At 41.8% G+C, this 24,289-nt stretch overlaps 1 protein-coding gene across 10 annotated transcripts in view; it reads left to right on the top strand.

Moving 5' to 3' along the window:
• Positions 1-24,289, top strand: part of brsk2a (BR serine/threonine kinase 2a) — a 158,376-nt gene that overhangs the window by 53,579 nt on the left and 80,508 nt on the right. For 3 of the 10 annotated variants that reach the window (XM_029434266.1, XM_029434264.1, XM_029434265.1), the window contains exon 2: positions 19,318-19,428. The exons of 6 other annotated variants lie outside the window; for them this stretch is intronic. In XM_029434266.1, coding sequence (XP_029290126.1) covers positions 19,318-19,428 — 111 coding nt within the window. Of the gene's footprint in view, positions 1-18,932; positions 19,052-19,317; positions 19,429-24,289 lie in introns of those variants that run through there. One more of the 10 variants, XM_029434271.1, reaches the window with a different exon arrangement.

Raw genomic sequence — 24,289 nt, 5'->3', positions numbered from 1 at the left:
AATTGGGATTCAATTCAAAACATTTGTATCCATCTATTCTATGTATCTATTGAAACTGCATAGGCTGTAATTGGGTGGTTTTGACTGGCGTCCCCCAGGACACCAATACATTGTTTTTTTTAGAAAATAAATAAAAACAGAATCATTGTTTCTGCTATCATTTCACTTGAAACAGTTATGTTGATTTTGCACTAAATGTATTAATTAGATGAAGAAATACTCAGTACTTTTCATTTGTATTCATTATTTCATTCACAGAAGTATACAAAAATAGGCTATACCATGTGGTTATTTCATATAGACTATTTATTTATTTATTTATTGACTTACAGCACGGGTGTCAAACATGCGACCCGGGGGCCAAAACCGGCCCGCCAGAGGGTCCAATCCGGCCCGCGGGATGACTTTGCAAAGTGTAAAAATTAGTTGTTTTGATCATAAAGTAAAATACTGTTCCAGATACCCGTGACAAAATGTTTTGTGCCTTTGTACATACACTGTGAAATTTGGAGTTGTCGTTATTTATAGGTTATTATGCTTTTAAGATTTTACTGGTCCGGCTTGAGATCAAATTGTGCTGTATGTGGCCCCTGAACTTATCAGAAAACAGAAAACATGCTATATTGTGATATATATTGTTATCCAGATGTATTGCGATAGAAGATTTTGGCCATATCGCTCACCCCTAACACAATGAATATGAACTGACAAGATACTGCAAATGTCAGATCACTTTGAGCCAAATCTCATGTTCCTCCTGTTAATCCTGCTTCAGTCTCTAAGTGAGCTGCGTAGTCTAGTGCTGAAACAGTTCTTCCATTAGTTCCAAAACTGTGATAAACAATCAATTATTTCACTGGTTCACAGCTTCCTGCTTCCCAAATGTGAATTTCCACCTTTTTTTTTTCCCTCTAAGTATCTGCACCAAAAGGTGTAGAAGGGCCATGACCTCTATTAGAGTTTATTACATAAACTATTCTGGTCACATAGAGTAAAGGTCATCACAAAACTGTCCTTCATTCGTGAATATTAATCAAACACTTTGTCCTCTACTCACAGTGGTGTAACAATGCTATTTTGCACCAGGGATTTGACGCATATTACACAGTTGTGGCATTGGTAGAGTATTGTGACAACCTTCACACAGTGGCTGTTAGGGAAACCACAGATGCATGAGTGTCAGATTTGTTGTGATCTATAATGTGAGGCTACAATAAGGTGCCAGTATGCCAGACAGTCAATAATGTGTAGATTTGAATTCATTCTTATTCACATTTGCTTGCGTATTCCCTGGCTCGCTCCGATTTGACAGCACCAAACATATTGTCAGGCAGAATGAATGGGAACATGAAGGAGGACGTGTTGTGCAAGAGGGTGCTCTTTGTGGAGAATTTCCTCCTGCTCTATAAGCAGCTACCAGCGTCATCGCTCTGATTAAGTCGCATAAGAGAAAAGAGAAAATTTGGCCTCATTTGCTTCCCCTGGGAAAGAGAAAAGAGTGGAGAGGGGGCTGGGGAGAGCGACGAGGAGGAACAGAAAACAAGGTGTCCTTGTGATCACATTGCATTACTTTGAATGTGTTTGTCATTTGATTGCTCAGAGGTATAAAAGCTTTTAGAGCTTGTAGGAAGAAATGGTCGAGAGGTGGGGAAGATAATGAAGGACGGAGAGAGGGAGGGATCCAGAGAAACGGAGCTCTATAAATAGTGTATGTGTGGTCCCTGCAGCGTCAGTGTGGCAACTTGACCTCAGATTACACAGAAGGGATTTAACCTGTGGCATCACCCCAGGCTGCACCTTATACCGTGTGTGTGTGTGTGTGTGTGTGTGTGAGAGAGCGAGAGCGAGAGAAGAACTCAGTCAGCATTGAAAACAATACAGTATATTCAAAAAGTGGGTTCTGCTTGAAATGTATTCTTGTCCCATGAGGGGGTGCACACAGTGCCACTTGTCTGCCTCTCTACTGGAGTTGTTTTCTCCTCCCACCCTGTGCGGCTACATGGGGAGAAGCTCGGCCTGTCGCCGTATCCCAGAAGACAGCAGCAGGTTGGCTGTCATGGAAGCAGCTTACATCTACATGATGATATGTGTTCAGCAGAGTTTTGATAGGCAAAGGGGTGACCTGGTAGGAAATCTAAGGAGAGTGGTTCCTGAGCAACACAAAAGGATAGCCTTGACTGAATACAAAGGAATGAGACGTAAATGAATTGTTCGCTTTTATATCACACAATCCCTTTAGGTTGCATTAGTTTAATGGGCTCTTGGAACACAAAAGGTGGTAGATGATTAATAGAGCTTAGTGAACATGCATTTTATGTGTCATCAGCTGTTGTCTTTTTCTCTTTTTTGCACCTTCTTGCACCACCAGATATTATTTAGCTTTTTTGACGTTTGGTCGTCTTTTTTGGTCCTGACTTTTGTAGCTATATCACTGCTCATCCTAACTCTTCTTCAATGTACTCCAAACAAACCCACGTACGGGCTATTCCACCAATTTTACACCCAACATTCAGTTTGCTCCTCCTGAGTACTGCTCGGCCATGAAAACATTTCATGCATGTTTATATTAGAAAACATGCATTACAGACTATGGCAAGGAGTTTCAGAGACATTGGCATTTAACAGGCAAGGAAAGTCTCGTGAAAGATGAGTTGCGTTACATGAAATATAGAATGCAGCGGTTTTGGAACTTACCCATACGGACTTCAAGTATCAACTTCTGGGAGCAAAAAAATCAAAGAGAAGTATTGACCCTGGTGAAGCAGAACAACCCTGCTGCCTTCAGTTACATTGTTCCCAGCATGCAGTAATGTAAGTGGCTCTAACATCCACAGATAACAAGTAGAAAACATATGTAAAAATAAAAAGTTGGAATGGACTTAGTCTGACTACAGTCCAAATGTCATGGGAATACATTCTCAAAAACACACATGAGTACACTATGTATAGACACTCTGTATCCATACAGAGATACAGTCGGTGAAGAGGAAGTTACTTCTTTGAAAAGTTTGACATTTATGGACATCTATCCCCCAGAGGACTCAGCTCATCCTCAGCTTAAATACCAGCGCAGCAAAGAAGAGATGGAGAGTCAGCTCACTGTGTAATGAGGTGATGATGGAAGCGGGCATACTGTGCATGATGAGAGACAGCTAGAATTCCAAGTTGCGGAGGAATTTGTTGTTGAAAATGTGTTGGCTTTTGCTGGATTTTCATATACTACCACAGAATCTTACGCCCCTGCTTTGATTAAGAATGGATGACTATGCTTTGCTCTTCTCTCCCTTCGTCCTTCTTTCATATTTTCATTTCTCTCTCTCTCTCTTTCTATCGCTCTCACTCTTATGCCCCCATTTTTCTGAGGAAACCCAACACAGAGACGTAGGAGGAGGAGAGAGGGAGAAAGTAGAGAGGGAAGGATGGGAGGAAGAACAAAGTGGAATGATAGAGTAACAGATGAGAGATGGGGGAAGAAAGGGGGAGAGACAATTGGATGAAAGTAGAAACGGGTCCATTTCCATCTTATATAAATGTTTGAATTTGAAAGGTGCTTCTGCTGATGTGCGGCTGTGGATATGCTGCACTACACCCCCTACCCCTGCTCCTTCTCTTAGCCAATCATCACACCACACTGCTGTATTTGGGTCATAGCAACGTGTTGCTGCTGTCTCCACTGGCAGATGCATTGTGCTGTAATCTCCGAAAAATAGGCTGGGAGGAGGAGAAGAGTGGGGAAAGTGGGAGAAGAGAAGGGGTAGTGACAGAAGCAAGGAGCTTTCTCCGTTCCAAAAATTGAACCTCGTCTTTTATGATTTTCTTCCGAAACAGTATCTGCCTTTGCCTCCAACTTCTCCCTCATCCCTATTTTTCTTATGTTGAGCTGTAAAGAGTTTGTGCGTCCTGCAGAAGCCGCAAGAGACTCATTCCCCCATCCACCTCTGTGCCTCCCTCGCTTTTATTCATGAGTGGATTCCCACTGTGCCCAAATAATCAATGAAATCTTCTCAAATCTCCTGCACTTAAAGTGGATCTGAAAATCACCGGTGTTTAAGAGGAACGTTTGAGCCATTTATTTTTCTACCACTCACCAGCCCCGCTGGTATTTAATGGATGGTCCATGTGGAGAAAGAATGAAGGAGAGACGGACTGTGAGAGAGAGGACAAGTAGCGGGGTGAGGCAGATGGGGATGAGTGTTGGAGTGACCTAGCACCCTGTCAGCCCAGTGTTACGCTGCTTCCCCACAGAGCCGTTATGGACATGCTCTTTCACCTCTCCACTTACTTTTTGTAAGAGAGAAGACTAATGGATTTCCATCTGATGCTTGATCTGCTGACCCTGAACCCTTTTGCTGTACACCATATGTGTTTCAGGTGTTTCTCTAGTCCTTCCAGATGACTGACTATAGCTGATGCCTTAGATGGCACGGCTTGTTGTGATTGCCATATAATAAGTAGATGATATGTGTTTAGTCATTGGCAGCTTGCAAAGCTACAAGGAAAGTAGAATATGTGTGCTGATGCTGACTCAGCAGTCAACTATGCGCTTAAGTAACCAAAAAACAAATGTGAAAAGTAATTTGGAAACAGTAACTGACCAACTAGAAGTGTCTCTTCTTCATTCAACCAATGTGTTTCATTCATCAAGGGGTTTTAGAGAATGAGAAAAATCCAGCCTGTACACATAATGGCTGAAAGTGTACCTCAAACGCAGACATTTCAAAATAAAAGTACACGATAAATAAGTTGCATTGTATAGCATGAACAGTAAAAACGACCACACAAACTGTGCACACAGAAATAGGGATGTAGACTTGAGTGTATATTAACGGAATAGCGGTTCAACATTTTTGGAAATGTGCTTATGTCCTGAAGGGTTGTGTATGTACAGATTAAACGGACAAGGTAAAATGTGTTAATTAGCTTCATTGTTTCCAAAAAAATTGAGGTATCAATTTTCTCATTTAACTCTCGACTTACACTCGGCAAGAAAGTGAATAAGCATATTTCCTAAAATGTTGAAATGCTTCAAAAGTGGTTTAAGTTAATGTGCAACAGTTATATAAACTATAGAAGTCCTTCAGTTTCTGAGATTTCTAATACAGTACACTTATTTCCACTATAAGAAAGTTAGTATCCCTCCCCCTTATTCCAAGATTGACCTTCAATCAATACCAAAGAAGTCATTTAATCCTGGAATATATTACTTATACTTTAAATGATGAGGATAGATCAGTGAGGCCCCACTGCTAAATATTAGAAATTTGAAAAATAGACATTAGATGGCCAAGCTTTGAGTCATTACATCAGCTCAGTCTACACTGCATAACCTTAGTGACTAGGGCTGCGATTATTTCATTATCAATTAATCTGACGATTATGTTCTTAATTAATCATATGGTCTACAAAATGACAGAAAATATTGACAAATGTCCAACCCAATATCTCAAAGTGCAAGAAGAATTTCTCTTGCTTTGTCAGTCCAAAACCCAAAGATGTTCAGTTAAAATTCTGTCGATCGACTCATCAATTAGTAAGCGTTGGAGCTCTATCAGTGACTAACGTTACTATATACATATATGACACAGAAAACCCAGAATGCATTGCTGTACGTCACCTGCAGGTGTCCCGAACAGTCTGACATCTTTCATCAACCACACTGACACGAAACACTTCACCAAACTTGTGTTTATCAGTGCAGTCTGCCAGTGTTTGAATACTCATAAATATGAATAAGGTTATGAGTCACACGTGTACGTGTGTGTGTGTGTGTGTGTGTCTAATGTGTGTTTGTGTGTGTGTCTCGTGTCTAATCTCGTGTATGTCTGTTCCTCTTGGAGACGGTGTGTGTTGAGCTAGAAAATAATGCTTCCCTGAAGGCTCCTTCATGCAGTTTATTACACATCAGTCCCATAACGACTACCATCTCGTTCTCTCTCTCCTTTCCATTTATTCTTCTTTCTCTCCCCTCTGTCTCCTTCTCTTCACCCGTCCGTGCTGCTCCCTCACTCCCAGCACTCAGCGCTAACAGCCGGTCCCTCTCCTCTCTGTATGGTGATTTTCCCTCATCAACTCCCTTCCTCCCTCACTGTCTGTCTTGCGCTCTCTGGTAGTGGGTGTGGGACGCGGGGACCACTCCACGACTTTCCCCGCATCATTGCTATCTGGTGGCAGCGATAATGACGCGGGGAACGAGGGCTCGAGGAAAGGAGCGATGGAGAGTTGGAAGCGGAGAGATGGAGAGCTCTTCAACAGCGGCTGCTAGTGACTGCATTAAGCAGCCCTCATGCACTGCAAAGGGTCTGACGGGGGACGTTGTGATATACCCTCTGTTGCGTTGTGCTTTCTCCTACACATATGCAGTGATAAATGAGAGCGTGTGTGTTATTTGGTCACTTGTGCGATAAATTACCTGCTGCACACATGATGTGTGTGCAGGTGTAGGCGTCCACAGAGATTATTTTGCAACCTGTGGAAACTTTGAATTTGTCTCAGGCTTCCATCGTCATCAAGCCCCAGCGGACAGAAACGCCTCCTCAGATTCTCCTGCTACTACTTAACCTCACCAACTCTGAGGAGAATCCTCTCCCTTCACCCTCCCTGAGGGTTAAGGATGGACTCGATTCAGACTTCCCACCCCCACATGCAATAATTTATCCACCAACACATGCGAGCTCATGGGGTTCTAGTTTTATTGCTAGTTGTGTGTTGAAATGGATCGTAATTCTCTGATTCTCTGAACAGATTCTGCTTCTAGCTCTCCTAAAACATTATTGTGAGAGGAGAGGCTTGACCCCATTTCTCCACTTGACTGGCACATGTTGCACCCCATGGGGTGAAGTAAGCGAAGAGTTAGATGGGTTAGTTATTTATCTCCCTGTGCAGAAATGGGTGTTATATATTTAGCATAGGGTTCAGGCTTCTAAGGTTGTTGAAAAGCTTCTTCTCTTGTGGAGATCTCATTTGTACCTGTGATTTTATCAGATTCTTTTTTTTTTTACAAGCTCTACAGCTCGTTCCCAATCCTGCTTCCACCCCCTCTCTCCTTTTTTCGTCTCTGCAGTCAAGGGTGAGATGCTGCAGCAGTTTGGGAATGTTAACAGAGTGAGTGCAGGATCACATTAACTATTTCAGTGGTCTATTTGTATGTTACTGTGCGTCCTTTTCATTTTGTGTTGCTTTGGTGACAGGGGAAGGCAGGAGAAGCAACAAAATAAAACATGGTGTGACATAGAGTTGGGCGACGGCGTCCTGGGTGTTGTGTTTGTTGTCACAGCAGCGCTTTTGAAATAGCGTCCTTTAATTTGTCACATTTGTCTCTGCTGCTCTGCTGTTTACGTTTATTTTTCCCTTTTAGGCCACAAAGACACATTTGGACGTTATCATAGCAGCAACATTACACAACTTTAGAACAGAAAAACAAGTTTAGAGTAATTACTTATGTCCACTGCGGTCTAGAATGAGCGGATCTTCCCTTCAATGGTTATTGTGTAAGATTTCCTTCCATCATTTAATAATTGATGGAAGGACATTTTCTCCCGTCCTCTACATGTTCTAGCTCTCCTTCCTTCTCTCTCTTTTTGAGTCTCTTGGTACCCCATTAGTTGAGCTCTTTGCTTTCTTCTTTCTTACACCACTTAGGCCCATAGCATAAGTACATCCACACATGCAGAATATGTACACCAAGTTGAATTGGCCTCTAAATATCCTCCAGTCTTCACATTTTCCCATTCTCTTTGAAGGATATGTTGTTTTAGATGCTCTGGCATGCTCTGCTCGAGTCGTCTTTGATGTAAATATTTTTTCACTCTCCTCTCCTCTCATTTTCAGTACTGTGCAGATCCTCGCTTTACCTCTGCGACCTCCTGTTAGGTAGACTCATTGACCCCAGCTTCCACTGTCTACATCCTGCATGGGGAGCTGGTCCTCTTACTGGCTGACTTGGCTTTTACTCTGACAGCGTGGATACATTCATAGAGCTGAGAGTTTGCTGCGGAGCTCTTGGTCTGTTGCTTGACCTAGCTTTAGTTTAGCACAGCCTCAGATTTGTGTGTGTGTGTGTGTGTGTGTGTGTGTGTGTGCATGTGTAGTCACGCATGTCTTCTGCTGCTTCGTGTATTTGTGTGTAAGAGCGTGACAGTTCTGTTTCCCGACTCAGTTCCCCTGCCCTGTTGCCTTTGCCATTTGACTCAGACTAGTTGAGCCCCAGCCTCCATTGGCTGCCGGTCACGGTTGGCCAGAGTGTTTTAAGTCTGGGCAGGAGGACTCAGTGAAGGTCTGGACTGGGCTCAGGAGTCCCTAAGGACCTTTTTTTAAAGCGTGTTCAACAGCTGAACAGGGAAATATACCATCATTTTTGCAAACTGAATGAGGCTACAAACCCAACAACACTCTTTCACGCTCTCTCATTCTCATTATGTCTCCACTCTATCTCACTCCTTTTATAATATTCTGACCCTTCCAGCCTCTCTCACCACACCCCCTGGCTATGGTGCTCATTATTGATGCCTTTAGACCAATTCTGTTGGAAATGTGGCTCTCTGCAAGCTGTGAACCAGCCATCTAGCCTGTTATTACTGCTTTGGAAGCAGGGAACATTCCTATGCTGTCCTGGGAGGGCAAAGCTCAGACGCAGCCGTTTTAGAGTCGGACACAATAAGCTTGGTGCACTATATGATGGTTGTTGAATAGAGAGAAAAGATCATTAGTGTCACCAGCTGCGCAAGAACATAAAGTAGCAAAATAATGAATCTGTAATTTGTCGCCAATGTGTCTTGTAGCATATGATCACACAGTGATTAATGAGGGGGATTGTTGCGCTGTTTACTGAACATCAACGGGGACTGTATGGATCACATCTGCTACCTTATGGCTCCATGTTCTTTCAGTCTTTCGTGATTAAAAAATGCAATATTACGAATGTGAAAGTTATCAGGGCAAGTTGAAGGATCAATGGTGTTAGGTGCACATACATCAGGTCATACTGTAGGCTACTGGAGGGGCTACTGTTTGTTTTCACTGGAGGCAAACACCTGTTTTCTCACTCTCAACATCCAATCTGTGTGAAAAACGTAAGGTATTTTACCCCTCTGCTCTCTGTTTCTTGTCAGTTACTCTATAGCCTTAGTGTTACTATATTGTTTGATGACACAGTGGATTGAAAAATCAATAACTGCATTTTCTATCTTTTTTCTCTTCTTTTGTTAGTGGTGGTGGTGGTGGTGGGGGGGTTGAAGATGCACTCCACAGCTTTAGAAAGAGTAAAACGTTTGAATTCCTGTAATGGATGATTTTATCCTTGACGTGAATTTCAAAAGTAGTTTTCAGTATCAAAGATGCTTAATAATAATAATAATAATAATGATAATATTTATTATACATTTTATTTATATATAAATATAATATTCAAACACAGTTACAAAGTGGTTAACAATAAAAACAAAATGCATTTAAAACACAAAGAGAATGAAAACACTTAAAAGCCAGAAACTAAACGCATAATAAAACACAGATGTCATTATACATAAGATAATATCACAGAAAATAAATTCTAAGAAAGTGTATTTTGTGATTTAAAAGCTGAAACAACCCATCCATTCAGCCTCTCTTGTCACGCTGCGCTCCTCCAAAGTTTTCAAAAACTTTAGAGCTTAATGAGCACTCTGTAGTCACAACTGTGACAGACACACACACGCACACGCACACGCACACACACACACACACACACACACACACACACACACACACACACCTCACTGATGTTGAAGAAGTCGCTGTTGGAGGATCCCCCTTTGAGTATTAAACCAGACAAAAAAGCACCTTTTGCAACATGGTGGGTGTGTCTGATTCGGGTCACAGCGTGCTCAACAGGTGTTGCATTAAATGATTAATCAAGGTAGATGTGACCTGGCATCTACTCATATCTGCTCTCAAAAGCAGAGGAAAACAAAGGCAATTCAGATGTGAAAGCTCAGCCAAACAATCAGCCCTAGAAACTCAATGGCCAATTTAGTTTTCTGTACATGCACACAAATATTGATTAAACAACAACAATGTGAGGATTACAGAGATGATTGCTATTTGAATGTATATTTTCCTTTTTCTATTGATTTTCATTTTCTGCTCCAGTATCATATTCTTTGAAGACCCCTTTGCTAGAATGTTTTATTAAAGATGTTTTTTTATTTCTTTCGGGCTATTGTGCAGGTGGATTAGTTGAATTTCACCAAGGGGGCCAAGTCCATGTACAGAGAAACCATTTTCTCAGCTCAGCCACAGCTTCTTCCATCTTCTCCCTCTGCTTTGAGGTGTGTGTTAACGCGTGTACTCTAAGAGCAATGCTCTAAGCTGAGGGTTAATGCCAGCAAAGTGAGGTCTATATCTCTAGTTGTGAGGAGCAGGACTGCCTCTGTGTGTATGTAGGGGGGGGGGGGGGGGGGGGTTGTTGGTGGCAATCTAAGAATGATGAGCTGATTAGTCCCCCCTGTGGAGATCACACTGGTGTGTGAGGAGTGGACCACACGCACAACAAGATATTCATATTGCAATATACGTGTCTCTGCCAGTTTGTGTGTATTTGTTCACCAATATCCATACATCTTTCAACTCTCTGCCAGAAAAACCCTGTGTTTTTATACATTCCTAGATCTGTGTGGGTTTGTGTGCAAGTATTGGTTGTTCCCATCAGTAGCCCTCTCTACTGTTGTTTATGCTCCATGTAAAGCAGTGTTGGACTAAATCCCTCTGATTCCCACTTTATCCTCTGGAAATCAGCCATAACTTCACCACCAGCCCATCCGACTGGGAGCTGCTCAGTGCCAAATGGACACCCTGGCTTACTCCATCCTCATAGATATGGAGAGTCAACGAGACATCTCAGTTTAGGTTGAATTTCTCTGTGTGTGTGGAGTTTGGTGGGTACATGGGATTAAAACAGATCTAACAGTTTTGTCTTACTGGATTTTTGCAACCAAACCTTTTTTTTAAACTTATTTTAGTGCATTTTTTATCACAATGTCGAAGTAAAAGGAGCGATACTGTATCTTCTTTCTACTGTTACTGTTACGCACATAAATTAACCCCCAGATAGACAATATCAGTCCCCTCAACGACACTGAAAATGTGATAATCACCTCAATATCACCTAATTTACATGACTATTAATTCTGGAAATGGTAATATGGAGTTACTCGAGACTATTTATGCAGCTCTAACGGCCACATATCGTTGCAGTATTACATGAGTGATTGATAGAATTTCAGAGAGAAAGAAAAGGGGAGAGATAAAAGACACTGACAACAAAAGACTCAACTGGACACACTTAACTTTTATCCACCGGCCTTAGAATAACACTCCTGAGATAAAAGTGACACAGTATTAGCCACAGTGATTCAATCAATGACACTAGTAGAAATGTAATTATAGTCTCGTCTATGTTTCATTTTAGTTGCAGTTGTACCGCAGGTTGCAAAGCTGGGTGGCAAAGTACAAGATTATACATCAATAATGTATATAGGGATTTGATCGTATTCTCTGTGTTATTAGATTGTACTCGCGCAGAGTACACATGATTAAATAGAGGATTTGTTGAGATACTGATTTGGTTTCCTTTTGTGTTTGCATGGCTTAGAGTGTGTATGCTTTCGTGCCTTGTCAGTGTATACAGTCATTTGCATTGGACTCTCTTCCCGCCCCTCTACCCCCTCTGTGTATACATAATTCCCCTCATTGATTTCTGGCTGGACTATTTGTCACCCACTTACTCAAGTCAAATTAGAAAGCACTGTTTGTTGTATCCACAATTCAATCGATTAGAAGGGGGAACAACTCCCAAACTAAACGTAATGAATATAATGCTTACTGGGGGGAAAAGCCTTCATGGATAGTGCGTGTTTGTGTGGAAATAATAGGAAATTTCCAGCTTGACAAAGCACGAGTTATCCAGTATGCGTGTGGATGGAAGGGAGCTGCAGCGCGGAGCTGGTAGGTGTAATTTACATTAGTGTGAGTCACTGCTTCTGTGGCCCTTTGCAATACACTAAGCCCCTAGAGATAGACTACATTAAATATAAACATTCACTTGGAAATAATGCCTAAATATACAGTATTCACCTCTTTCTCTTTCGCTTCAACACCAGCTTTGTGTCCTGCAACTGAAAAGATACGATACCCTTCTATTATTCATTGAGAAGACTTGATATTGCATTTCTTTTTTCTTTGTTTGTTTGCCTAAACTATTTATTCTGTAAAACAAATGAATGCCTTCCACAATTAGAGATTAACTGGAAATAGGGTTGACTCAGTGTGTGTGTGTGTGTGTGTGTGTGTAAATGTGTGTATGAAAAAGTGCAATGAGCTCCAGGTTCCCCACGTTGTCGCTCCTCTCCCTCATATTCTCTTGTTCTCTTCATCACTCTGCTGCCTCTCACAAGGAGCAGGAAAGTTGACGTGGAGAGAGAAGTGCCCAAAAAAAGTTTTTCAACCGTTTATGGTAATAGGTGCAGCAGCTGCACACCCTCGTATCTGTACGCGCACGCACGCACACACCGCTCTTTCCATGGGACAGTCAAAAGTAATGTTAATGACACCCTTTAGTGGAGTGGTCTTTGGAGAAGCTGCCAAACATGAGCTCCATAGCCCCCTTCACCAACCCCCCCCAGTACAAGAACTCATTAATGTCAATTAGCCCAGCACTTAGAGTTGTAATGGACCCCGTAACGCATACACACAAGCACACACACACACACACACATTCAGATTCACCCTCAACCACTGTACGTTTTTTTTGAGCTGGAAGGCTGCGACTCAAGTACAGGCATTGTGCCATTGTGATGTAAATCGTGATTACAGTATAGATGTTTGTGGTAGTGGATGAAGTAGCTGACTAAACGAGTCAAAGCAAATATGCAGTTTTTTTTCTCAAAGTGGCATCAATAATATCATCCATCTCTTATCTTGGGTGCAATGCATCTCGTAGAATAAAAGGTACCTGTAATCAAAATGTATTGCAAAGAGTTACCTTACTTTCACTAAAAATCGAATATGTATCGATTTGTTTTATGTTGTGAAAGTACCTCTATTGTCTGTTTCGGCAACTTTGTTCTGAATAAGTCAATATATAATAAATGTGATGTGAGCATGTCTGATCAAGCCACTGAAATGCCTGTTGCATTAGCTATAGTTGAAGTTCAATGGAGGCTGACATTTTCTGCTCGTCTCAAAAGCAAGATTTATTTCCAAAGATTTGTCTCCGCGAGGTTATCTGGATGTCAGTTCCTCTAATCATGTTTGAGAAAAACTTGTCTCGGCTCACAGAAAACAAGAGAAAGTCATTTTGGAGAAGAAAGCGTTGAGCGTGAAATATACACAGAATAAACAGTGAAGATAATGTTGCCTGTACAAATCAATTCAGTGTTAGGGACATCAAGCATTTACTCAGAATCTTAGCAGGAAGCATTATACGGTGCCTGAGTTTGGGGAATCTAGTGTGTTTAGAAATGTGGCTATCACGTTATCCGTGAAACGTGATTGTGCACACTTTCTCTCTTCTTGAAGGAAATTTTTTTAATGAGAGATAGACGGTGATAGCAGAAAGAAGTAGGCTGAGGAGAATGTGAGGTAGAGATGAAGGGAGACAGAGAGGGAGCGTAAAAAGATAAGCTGGACAAGGTCAGTACGTCAGAGCTTGAGGAAATGAGCTCAAATCAGAAGAAGAAAGGGGTGAAAATTGAAAAAGGAATGGAGCATTGTCCTATACAGCAGAAGAAGTGCATGAGTTAATAGAAATATATGATTAGCAAGAAGGGATTTTCACGGGTTTTACATTGTGTTTGTGTGTGTTTGTGTGTGTGTGGTCGCGGTGCATATCTGTGCACATATGACCTACACTCTTTTGTCTGCAAGTAACAGTTGATAATAGCTTATTGAATGAGAGTGAGTTTGAAATGGTGAATAGGATCAGCAGAAAGAGGTCAGTATGATTCAGTCCTTTCACAACCAGCTTTCTCCTGGTGTCCTGAGCGTAAAATAGTCTGAGGTCTGAGTCTGCTAAGGAGCCGATAAGAGCTGCAAATAATGATTGTTGTCATTATTGATTCTCTGAATGAATTTTGATAAATTGATTAACCATTTAATTTATAAAATGCCTCGGTGATGTCTTAAACGTGCTTGCTTTGTCTGACTAAACCAAAAATGTGTTACATTTTCAATCAAATAAAACAGAAAAGGGACAAATCCTCACACATGAGAAATTGGTACCAGTCAATTGATAAAAGACTTAAACAAACAATCAGTTATCCAATTATTGTCAGTAAAGGTCTGCTTAAAGGTTACTCACGTAATGCGTTCTTGAGCTGTTTTTGAAACGAAGGAAAGGTTGGAGGGGGATGGAAACAAGTCTGTGGAGAGTGCGTCTGTGTGTGTTTGTACACACTACATGGTGCTACAGATGGAGCGCGGACTCAAGCCGAGTGGGAGTGTGTTGCTGTTTCTGCAGGTGTATTTTTGTCCGGCATTGATTTATACACACAGCTCCTGTATGCGCCTGCTCCTGCCTTTAAAGTCCCTTGTGTGTGTGCGTGTACGTGTGCATGCATGCGTGTGTGTGTGTTTGGCGGAGCAGGGAAACCCGGGTCCCTGTGGTGTTTTTCTCAGTTCAGTATGATGCACCTGAGCCCCACTCTCAACCAATCGGATGCTTGTGATTCAGATCAGGTGCCTCATCTCAGGTGGCACAGCACTAGAGCTGGAAACACGCATACACATGCAAACACACAAACATACTGGTATTATCATTGGTCTACATCTACCAGCACACATCTGGTAAGACCTCTCCACACATTAACTTTATGACTTTTCTATTTGATATCATATTAAATTGAATATCTTTGGGTTTTGAATTGACAAAGCAAGACATGTAAAGACATCACCTGGACATTGAGAAAACTAGGATGGACATCTTTTACTATTTTCTGACTAAAACTTTATAGACTAAACGATTATTATTAATCTAGAAAAAAATCGTCAGATTAATTGATAATGAAAAATAATAATAAATAATAACGGGAGAATCAGTCAAGATCTTCTTTAAAAGCAAGCACCTGTATTAAGGATGTAACAAAGGAGTGTTTCTGTGTGTGTGCACCTACACCATGTGGTCCTCTGTGTTGTATGCATGTGAGAGAGTCTGGTCAGGTCAGTGTGAAAGGCATGTCTGATTGTATGGACTGGACGAGTGCCAGCGCTGGCCTCCCTTCATGACAACACACCACAGCACGCAACATAGCTCAGAGGCAAGAGGGCAATCAGATGGTCAGAGCAAGGGAGGGGGCGAGGTGATTGAAGGTGATTAGAGGAGAGAGGATGGAAGGACAAGAAGAGAAGACAGGGGGAAGAGGAAAACGGACACAGGAAACAGTAACGGGGTAGAAGAGGAAATGAAAGAAAGAGGCAGCAAGGTTTTTTTTTTAGAATCCAAGCACGCAACAGTTACAGTTTCTGTGAGTGAAGAAGCTTCATCAGTCTCATCGATGGCCAGAGGTGATTTCACTGGAGAGAGAAGGAGAGAGGAAACGGACAATTAGAGCTGTTTTCTACTCTTGTGGTTTCATTCATTTCTGTTATGGTGAGTTTGCTGCTGTTGTTATATTGAAGACGGGTAACCAAAGCTGACATGAGACTTTCACTGTCGCACGCCGAACCACTGAACTTGGCATAAATCACAAGTAAATGAAATAATTACAAAGGGAAGAGATAAAAGATCTGCTGTGTAAATAATCAGACAAAAACTGAACAAATTCAGCTCTCTGTAGTCGTATAAGGGCTTTGAAACTATTAAAACATATTATTATTACAGCTTTCAAGATAAGCAGAAACATTTTTACTTCCTCCATTTTCACAGAAAAAAAGCAGCCGTTCCTGCGGAAATAAAACTCAGTGGATCAAATTTAGAATACAACGATGGCGCTACAGACAGGATTTAAATTACAGGAGGACATACTAGACGGACAGGAAAGACAGTAATGTGGCTGTAGTGACTGAGGTGGGGGTGAAAAATGACCCGGGATTAAAATCATTGACCATTGACCTATAACCCCACGTCCCCTTGAGAAATAAAAGTAGTTTGAATGGGGTTTAACATGCTTTAGGTCGTTGATTAAACTTAAATGATTATCATTAAAAAATGTCCTCATGACTTAATTTAATGAATTTAATTATTGTGTATAAAATAAAAAAATCTAATATAGATTGAACACCTGCAACTTTAACATGTTTAACGTCACCGTTCATCACTGCTACTGATGGTTTACGTCACATAATATTACCACATCTGATCTCACTGTGTATAATCTATCTTCAGATCCAAAGTTAGTGATTGGTTGCAGTTAGGAACCAGTTGCAGAGCGCTGGCTGCTTGTTTCACCCAGATGGATTAGAGTGTGACGTCTGAAACCAGGGTTGGATTAATCTCTGAAGATACAACACTCATTTAGATTATACTCTAACACGAACAAACGCACACGCACACAGCCTGCATATATGCACACTCACTGACTGCAAGCTCACACGCTCACATAGACACAGTTATTATTCCACCCACTGCTCCACTGTGTCCCTCTGTGTGTCTTTTCAGTCCATTCCTTCCACCCTCTGTATCTGACTCTTTTGTTTTTCTTCACTTCTACTCTATCTCTTTCGTCTTCTTTCTCTCTCCCGCTGTTCAATCAGAGAATGCCTCTCTTCTTTTAATTAGTAGTGGTGTTGTTCTCCTGTTCTTCCCCATGGCCAGAACCACTAATATTGCAATTAGCTCCTATAGGAAGCTTTCAACCACAGCCTTTGTTCTTCTCCACGCTGTACAGCGGCCCAAGTTCCTGCATTGCTCCACAGAATATTATATGTGTGTGAGCCAGAGCTCCATTTTAATAGAGGAGAGAGGCATAATCAAAGCTGGCCTCATTTTACTCTGTCAAAATCATAACACACATCGTTCTCTTCGGTGGGAGGGTGAAGGATTCTCTTTTCTCTCAGCTGGAAAATGCTTTTTTGTTTTCTGCTTCTCTTTTTCTCCTCTTGTTCAACCGCTCCTCCTTTTTGCTAATCATCTTCCCTTCACTTTTCTCTCCTTCACTTTCCTTCTCTACATGCTGCATCTCTCACTCATCTCCCTTCTGTTTCTTCAGATACCTCTCACAGCCCCTCTCCAACCTGCCCTTGGGGACAGATAGGAAAGGTCGTAAAAAAAACAATTGAATTTAACGGTTTGACACTGCACTGTTAACCTATGAGCAGACTGGCGTTGTACTACAGTCCAGAGCAAGACAGCTCGAGAGGCCGATAGTTGTTTAGGTCGTAAACCTTCTGACACAATCGCTCTCGCTGCCCGGCAGTCTGGCTCTTAAAGCCTCCACACGTGAAATAGGTTTTACAGGAGAGGGAAATATATATTATTTAAGATTGTTAATTAAGGTTGACATGGCTGGCCTCCACCATAAAGGATAATGCTATGTTGTAACTGAAGCTGTAGCCCCATTACAATTAGTGTAGTTAGTGAATGTGACTCCAAAGAGTTTCCATTTGACCTTGGTGCTGGTTTCCTGTCAAATTTCGGATGAGTTTCTCTTCTCATTACATTACTGTTGAGGTGTTACACACTACTTCTTCAGATATCAGTGACTTGCTCATCCCATACATAAAAGGTCCATTAGGCTTCTTAGGTCTTCAAAACAAGCGGTCCTTGTTGTTCCCTGTTCAAAGCTCAAGACTAATAGTGACTGAGTTGTTGCTATCCTGGCTCCTGGTATGGAACAGTCTCCTCCTGATGGTCAGTTCAGAAAACGCTGGTTGTTTCTAAAACAATCTTTTTGTTACTGTGATGCACTTTGTAACCCTAGTTTGGAAAAGTGATATATAGATGAAGTTTATCGTACTTACTTGAAACTTCTGTCTCATTTTTGTTGCCCCAACTTATTTGGAAGAGTAAATGACAGTGAACAGTAAAACTATTGCCTTCCAGAAAGAGAGAAGTTCAAATCTTGGCTTCTTTTTACCTTTCCCATAGCTGGTCAATCCCTGTGTGAAGTGGGATTTAATGTGGGATTGTCAGTTTCAGATAGTTACTGTAACAGACACACTCTTGTTGCCTCTTTGGACTTCATTGTCGCGAGGTTGCCGTGTTCCCAGATCATAGCGAGTACAACGATGATTACATTGTTATCACAACCTCTGGAAATGATGGCCAAAACTACAACAATATAACTAAAGATGTAATGAACTACAACACTCCTCAGGATGCATAAAGCGAGGAACCAGGATCCATCTCAGATTCTAAGTAGAAATTGAAGTGAAAGGAAGAATCGTCAGAGAGGCGTGACTTTGTTTTGTGCAAAGTCCTACTTGTCTGGGAAGGAGATGCATCTATTTTTCACCTGACGTCATAATACTGTGAGGGACTTGGTTTGATTCTATGGCGGGTGTAAATCTATGCTGGTCGTCTGTTTGCCCGCGCTCACACAGATGTTTGCATGCTAGCTAAACATCTGCCTTCCAGGTACAACATCTAATTCCCTTTCCTCTTCCCTCGACTGAGACTACCCCAACAACTTTTCAAAAGATTCTTCTCCGTCGGATAAAACTTTCTCCCTGTGATCATGGGGACAGAGATGGAGGGATGGGGGGGGGGGGGGAAGGTTGAGGGAAAGTGAAAAAGTGTCACACTGTGCTGAGCGAGGTGGGAAAGAGCAAGTGGAAAATCTCTTACATGCTATAAAAAAAAGAAGAAGAAGAAGACAGCAACATCTGTGCGGGAACTTCAAACACCCTTTGAAAGGCAAAATGTGATTCCATTCGGAATTCTCTGGCTTGGTAAACAGCCGGGTTTTTATTTTGGAAGTCAGTTGGTGTGTGTGTGTGTGTGTGTGTAGAAGAAGGAGGATGCTTTGTAGGAGATGAGGGACTGTCGGAGCCGGGATCGGAGAAAGAGGAAACGCACTGAGAGGGGACAAGGGCTCCAACTGCTGGGAGCAAAGTCCAGTGATTGGCAGCGATGTAATACAGTGTGAATCCACTCTAAACCCTGTCTACTCACTTGTTACAAGCGGGCATGTATGCCTTCTTAATCACTTTGTTGTCATTTGTGGTTTGATGGGACCTGCTTGGTGATACATTTTAGGATAAGGAATATGTGGCTTGAAAGTATTTTGTTCTGTTAATCTTATAGTATCTTGTCACTAACTTTAATTCTCTTTCTTTCTCTTTTCTCTCTTTCCCTGGCTGGATGGAACCACAACACCTCATCTCAAAATCCTCCTTTTTCCGTACCAGGTAAGATACAGTCAGCTGTTAATAAAATAAAAAATGAAGTTGCTGCTAAACAGATGCTGAACCAAACGTCAAACCTTGAGAAGTACTTCCTTTCTGTTGAAATGCTTTCATGTAAGACTTTTGTCAAACCCTACCAAGCACAATGTGCTTGGTACACAGTGCACCTTTGGAACTCCACAGCAGCACAATGCATCCCTCTCTTTGGGTTATCGAGTTAAGGTGACTTGCTTATGATTTTTTATTCAAGGACAATGGCAGCAAAGAACCATAAAGCAATTATGTTCACAAAAGAGTCAGACTTGCAATAATTGAAATGGAAAGGATACAATTATCACACTTTTTCTTAAAAAAAAAAAAAAAAAAAAGCGTCTTACTGACACTACAAGTTGTGTTCAAATCATTGAACGTGTGCTGAGTAGTTCCTTTTATGGATACATGGCCAGTTATGGAAATAAAAGTAAACAGGAAATGTTACTCTTTATGGAAAATAGGAAAACGAAGAGTTTGAATGAAAGCATCTTAAAGTGGTGTTCAGCGTCGCTGGTTTATCTGGCTGGTTTAATAGCTGTCGACTATGGCTCACAGGATTGGAGTGAAATAGTAACATTAATAATGAATTCTACATTTTTCACTCTAATCAGGTAACACTTTATTTGAAAGATTCTGAAAAAGGAAATTGGGTGCCATATAATTTATTGAGCAGACTGTTAAAAAGTGAGGTTTTTAATGCTCGGCCGTTCATCAACTTGTCAACTGGGCATCTAGTATGGTTGTCATGGTGCTTACTATGATGGGGAGAAGTATCAATACAGTAACTCATAGGTGTACCACTACCTCTATCTAGTCTATTGTATGTATCTTTCTTTACTTTCATTTCTCATTACTCTCATTAGCTTCTTTCTTCTCTCGTCGTTTTCTACATTCATTCATTATTCTCATTCCCATCTTACTGCTGCTCAGTTTTGTTTCCCTGCTCTCTTCTTCTGTGTCATTCTTCTCTCCCATTTTCCTCCTTCATTGGCTAAGGCTGTCGTGTGTGTGTGTGTGTGTGTGTGTGTGTGTGTGTGTGTGTGTGTGTGTGTGTGTGTGTGTGTGTGTGTGTGTGTGTGTGTGTGTGTAATAGAGTGGAGCGGGGCTCTGCAGTGGGGTGATGGTATGTGAAATCACTGACATTACAGACGGGGGGAAGGTGGTGGTGGTGGCGACGTTTCCACTACGCCGCTGTCGTCTAATCGACAGGGGCACCATCCATGTTCCACATTCCTCCTCACCTCCATTTCCCTTTCTCTCTCCGTCCAACCGTCTTTCCATCAACCCTTCCTTTCACTCTTCATCTTCATTCTCCTCTTCTGCCCCCTCTTCCCCTCCTCCCACCTCGCTCCTCTCCTAGCAACAATAGCGCTGTCTTCTCATGAGTGTCAACATCCCCGTGACTCTACGGATCAGTTGGTTTCTGAAGCACATGTGTGTTGTGTATTTTATCAGCGTATTGTTTATCCTTTTTTTCCAGAAAGAAAAAAAAGAATCCCCTATTTTCTGTCTTTTTTTAGTTTTTTTTATCACACTCTTTCTGCTTATTTCCACATCTCTAGTATATTATCCCTTTTCTCTCCCACTGCCTTGTTTTGTTGGGTATTCATCTTTTATGTGTGTCTCTGCAGTAAAATCACAGCGGCTGGACAGGATTGCAGTGCCTGCAAAAGAGACCGTCATAAAGAGAGTAAGACAGAATGGGGGTGAGATTGAAAGCAATATAAAAGGAGGGAGAGAGAGAGAGAGAGGGAGGGAGAGAGAGAGAGAGAGAGAGAGAGAGAGAGGGGGAGAGAGAGAGAAAACAAACAGGGAGGGTAGTTGAGAGACATCAAATACAAACAAAGTTACAAGGCAAATATAAAGAATCTTTCTTGCAGAGATATGACGGTAGTCTCGAGGAGAGTGTGAATGAAAACAAGGGGAGAGAAAATAGAGTGGATGGGGCATGAGGCAAAAGTGCAGGTGAAAGGGAGCCCCCAACTGGCTGGAGCTAGTACTGGTACCCAACACATCTCCTCCACACATTACTGTCCTCCTTCCCTTTACCGCCATTATTGTACTCATTGTGGTCTATCTCTCTCAGACTAGGAGAGGCATCCTTTTATAGGGTCCCACATGATGCTTAAGCAGCTTAGTGGTAATCTAACTTTCCCTGATGGTCTGGGCCACCATGTGTGTGTACGTATATGCTTGTAGGACATTTGTAATTCCACCTAAAGATGCAGCTACAACTCGTCAGAGTCTAATGTTGACACTGCAAGCCTTAATACTCAATTCTGATTTACTGATCCAAATCCGATTTGTTTCGTTTGGCTGTTTACACTGTTTGTTAAATGTGGCCAATATCATCATATTCATATTCAAGGGTGAAATGGTCACGGTCCTAAACTGACCCGCATGCACAAAAGAACAAGAACAAAGAAGTCACAAACAGCACTCCGTCGTACGGAAGTAAACATGGAGGCCACTGAAGTCGGCGTTTATGTTTTCATTTCGAACTGTGCAGTGCAAAGGCTTCTTCTTCTGTACCGAGGTTTGTGTGTGTGTGGCTCAGAGTCGGAGGCAGGAGGTGGGATTGTGACCTGAATGGCTTCACTGAAACAGATTTCATCCAAAGTTTCAGGTTGTCAAGGGTTTCTTTTACCTGTCTGTCAGAGACTCTCCACAAGACTCTAGCCAGCACAGAATAATGTCAATCTAGAGTGACATGAATTCCGATATGACTGTACAGACTGAGGCCGATTTAAGAGCACATATGAAAGTGGCCCAAATCAGAATTGAAAAGAGCAGAGTCCATGTGATCTGTGCTGTTCACACTGTTAAACAGAGTCACGTATTCGCAAGAAAATTCTGATTTGGGCCACTTTCGCCTTCAGTACATTAGACTACTTTCAGCCTATTCTCTACTCTCTTTCCTCTTCTCTCTCTGTTCTCCATCCCTCTTTTCTTCCTGTCCCTCCCTATCTGCACTTGAGCTTTGCACCAAGCCAGAGTTGTATTTGCGTCATCAGCTTCAGGCAGGATGTGTCTTGTGCGTGTGTGTGTGTGTGTGTTTGACCCAAACTCTCCACATACAGCGGTTGAATGTTAAGCTCTGACTGCTGTGTGTGTTTCTCATTATTGCAGATGCCAGGTATGCACACACACACACACACACACACACACACACACACACACACACACACACATACACACATTAGATAGAACTGACGTGTCATCTTTGCGTGTATGCAAATTCTTGAGGGCAGGCTTAAGTAAACACAAGTGTACACCTTTCCTTCCTTTTACTTTACCCTCTGACGTGGACCACCCGTCAGTGTCCATCATAAACCACTTCTCCCTCCGCTTTGTCTCCATAGCAACGCCATAGCAACACTATGCAGAGCCCTTGACATGAACCCAACCCGCCCCTCTCAAGCCTCTCCATCTGTCATCAGTGTCTGAGAGCATTGTCCATCAACCCTGCTGACATCTTGATTGGCAGTTGTCGCTCAGACATGCATGGAGAGTGCTCCTCTTCGAAATGAGATGGGTCTGTGAAGGACGAGCATAGGAATGCAGAAATCTTTTTGACTTGTACTTGAGTTTTTCCCCCATCATTAGCCGGAACTTGATGCCTTTTTGAAGGTTAAGTGTAAAGGTGTCTGAGAGAGTCGTGTGTTTCTGTCTTTGATTGTCATGTGATGTACCGTGTCCAGCCTCGCACATATCCATCACAGAAGTGCAACATGCATCATGCCGTTGTGACAGAATCATTCATACACACGTCCCGGTCCAGTGATGTACAACATGTAATAAGCGTGTCAGGGATACCTCCCATGTCTGCAAGGCTCCTGTGACAGCTGCATGAACATTAACATGATATATAAAAGCCATCATCAGCCCTGCAAACATGACTAATGTTTCAGCACTGAGTGCACTGACACTGGGCGTTGATACTGTCTGCGTGTGTGTGTGATTTGATCACTTAATGCTACTTAATTGACTGTGTCTGAGCATCCTTATGTCCAGCAGTAAACAGCTCTTGTATTATTGACAATACACACAAACAAGTATTATACTGCATATACAGCAGGCAAACACACACGCCGTCCTACTCATCACTGTAACACCACCCTTGTGTGGGGGGAGGTGCCTGATCAATATGTCGTCAGTCTCTCCGACTGTATCATTATCATTTTAATGACTGCAGTATTTTCGCCCGCTGATGGCCTTCGAGATGCACAAGACAACACCAGAGGTCTCTAAAAGTTCACTGCTGCCATCGCAGTCAGGTGTCACGAAGTGGCCAGTGACATTTTGAAAACGCCAAGCAACTAATGAAGACAATGCAGAGTTTATCGATTCATAGTTCAAAAGGCTAGTTTTAATTTATTTTGTAGAGGTTGTCCTTTCTTGGTGCTTCTTAAATTGAATCTATTCTTTGGCTATGTGATACCAATACTAACATGATTAATTGGTTAATGTTAGGGGTCAGCTAGCTGCCCTTCTCTGGTTTACATAATATGAGCCTTTATGTAATATCATAGAGTGCTTAACACTGGGTGAAACACTAAGTGTGCTTATGTTTGCTGCCACGCTTCATGGCAATGTCACTCAGGATTAGGGCTGCAGCTAAAAATAAATCCATTATTGATGAATTTGATTAATCTTTTAATTGTTATTTTAATTAGTTGTTTAGTTTGTTAAATGTAAGAAAATGTTCAGTCTTTAAATGATTTACTACAACAGTCTAAAACCCAAAGATATTCTATTTATAGTGCCATAGAGTGGATAAATCTCAATATTCTTGCATATGAGACTGGAACCAGCAATTGTCTTGCATCTTTGTTTCGTAAATGACTTAAACTATTGATCAGTTATCAGAAGTATTGCTGATTAATTTTCCGCTGATACTGACAGGTCCCGCTAGTCTTTGCCCGCAACCTGAAAATGAGCA

The sequence above is a fragment of the Cottoperca gobio genome, chromosome 6, assembly GCF_900634415.1.
Source record: "Cottoperca gobio chromosome 6, fCotGob3.1, whole genome shotgun sequence".
NCBI classification, from domain to species: domain Eukaryota; kingdom Metazoa; phylum Chordata; class Actinopteri; order Perciformes; family Bovichtidae; genus Cottoperca; species Cottoperca gobio.
Note: the sequence above shows the minus strand (reverse complement) of the source record. Positions and strands in the feature narration are given on the sequence as shown.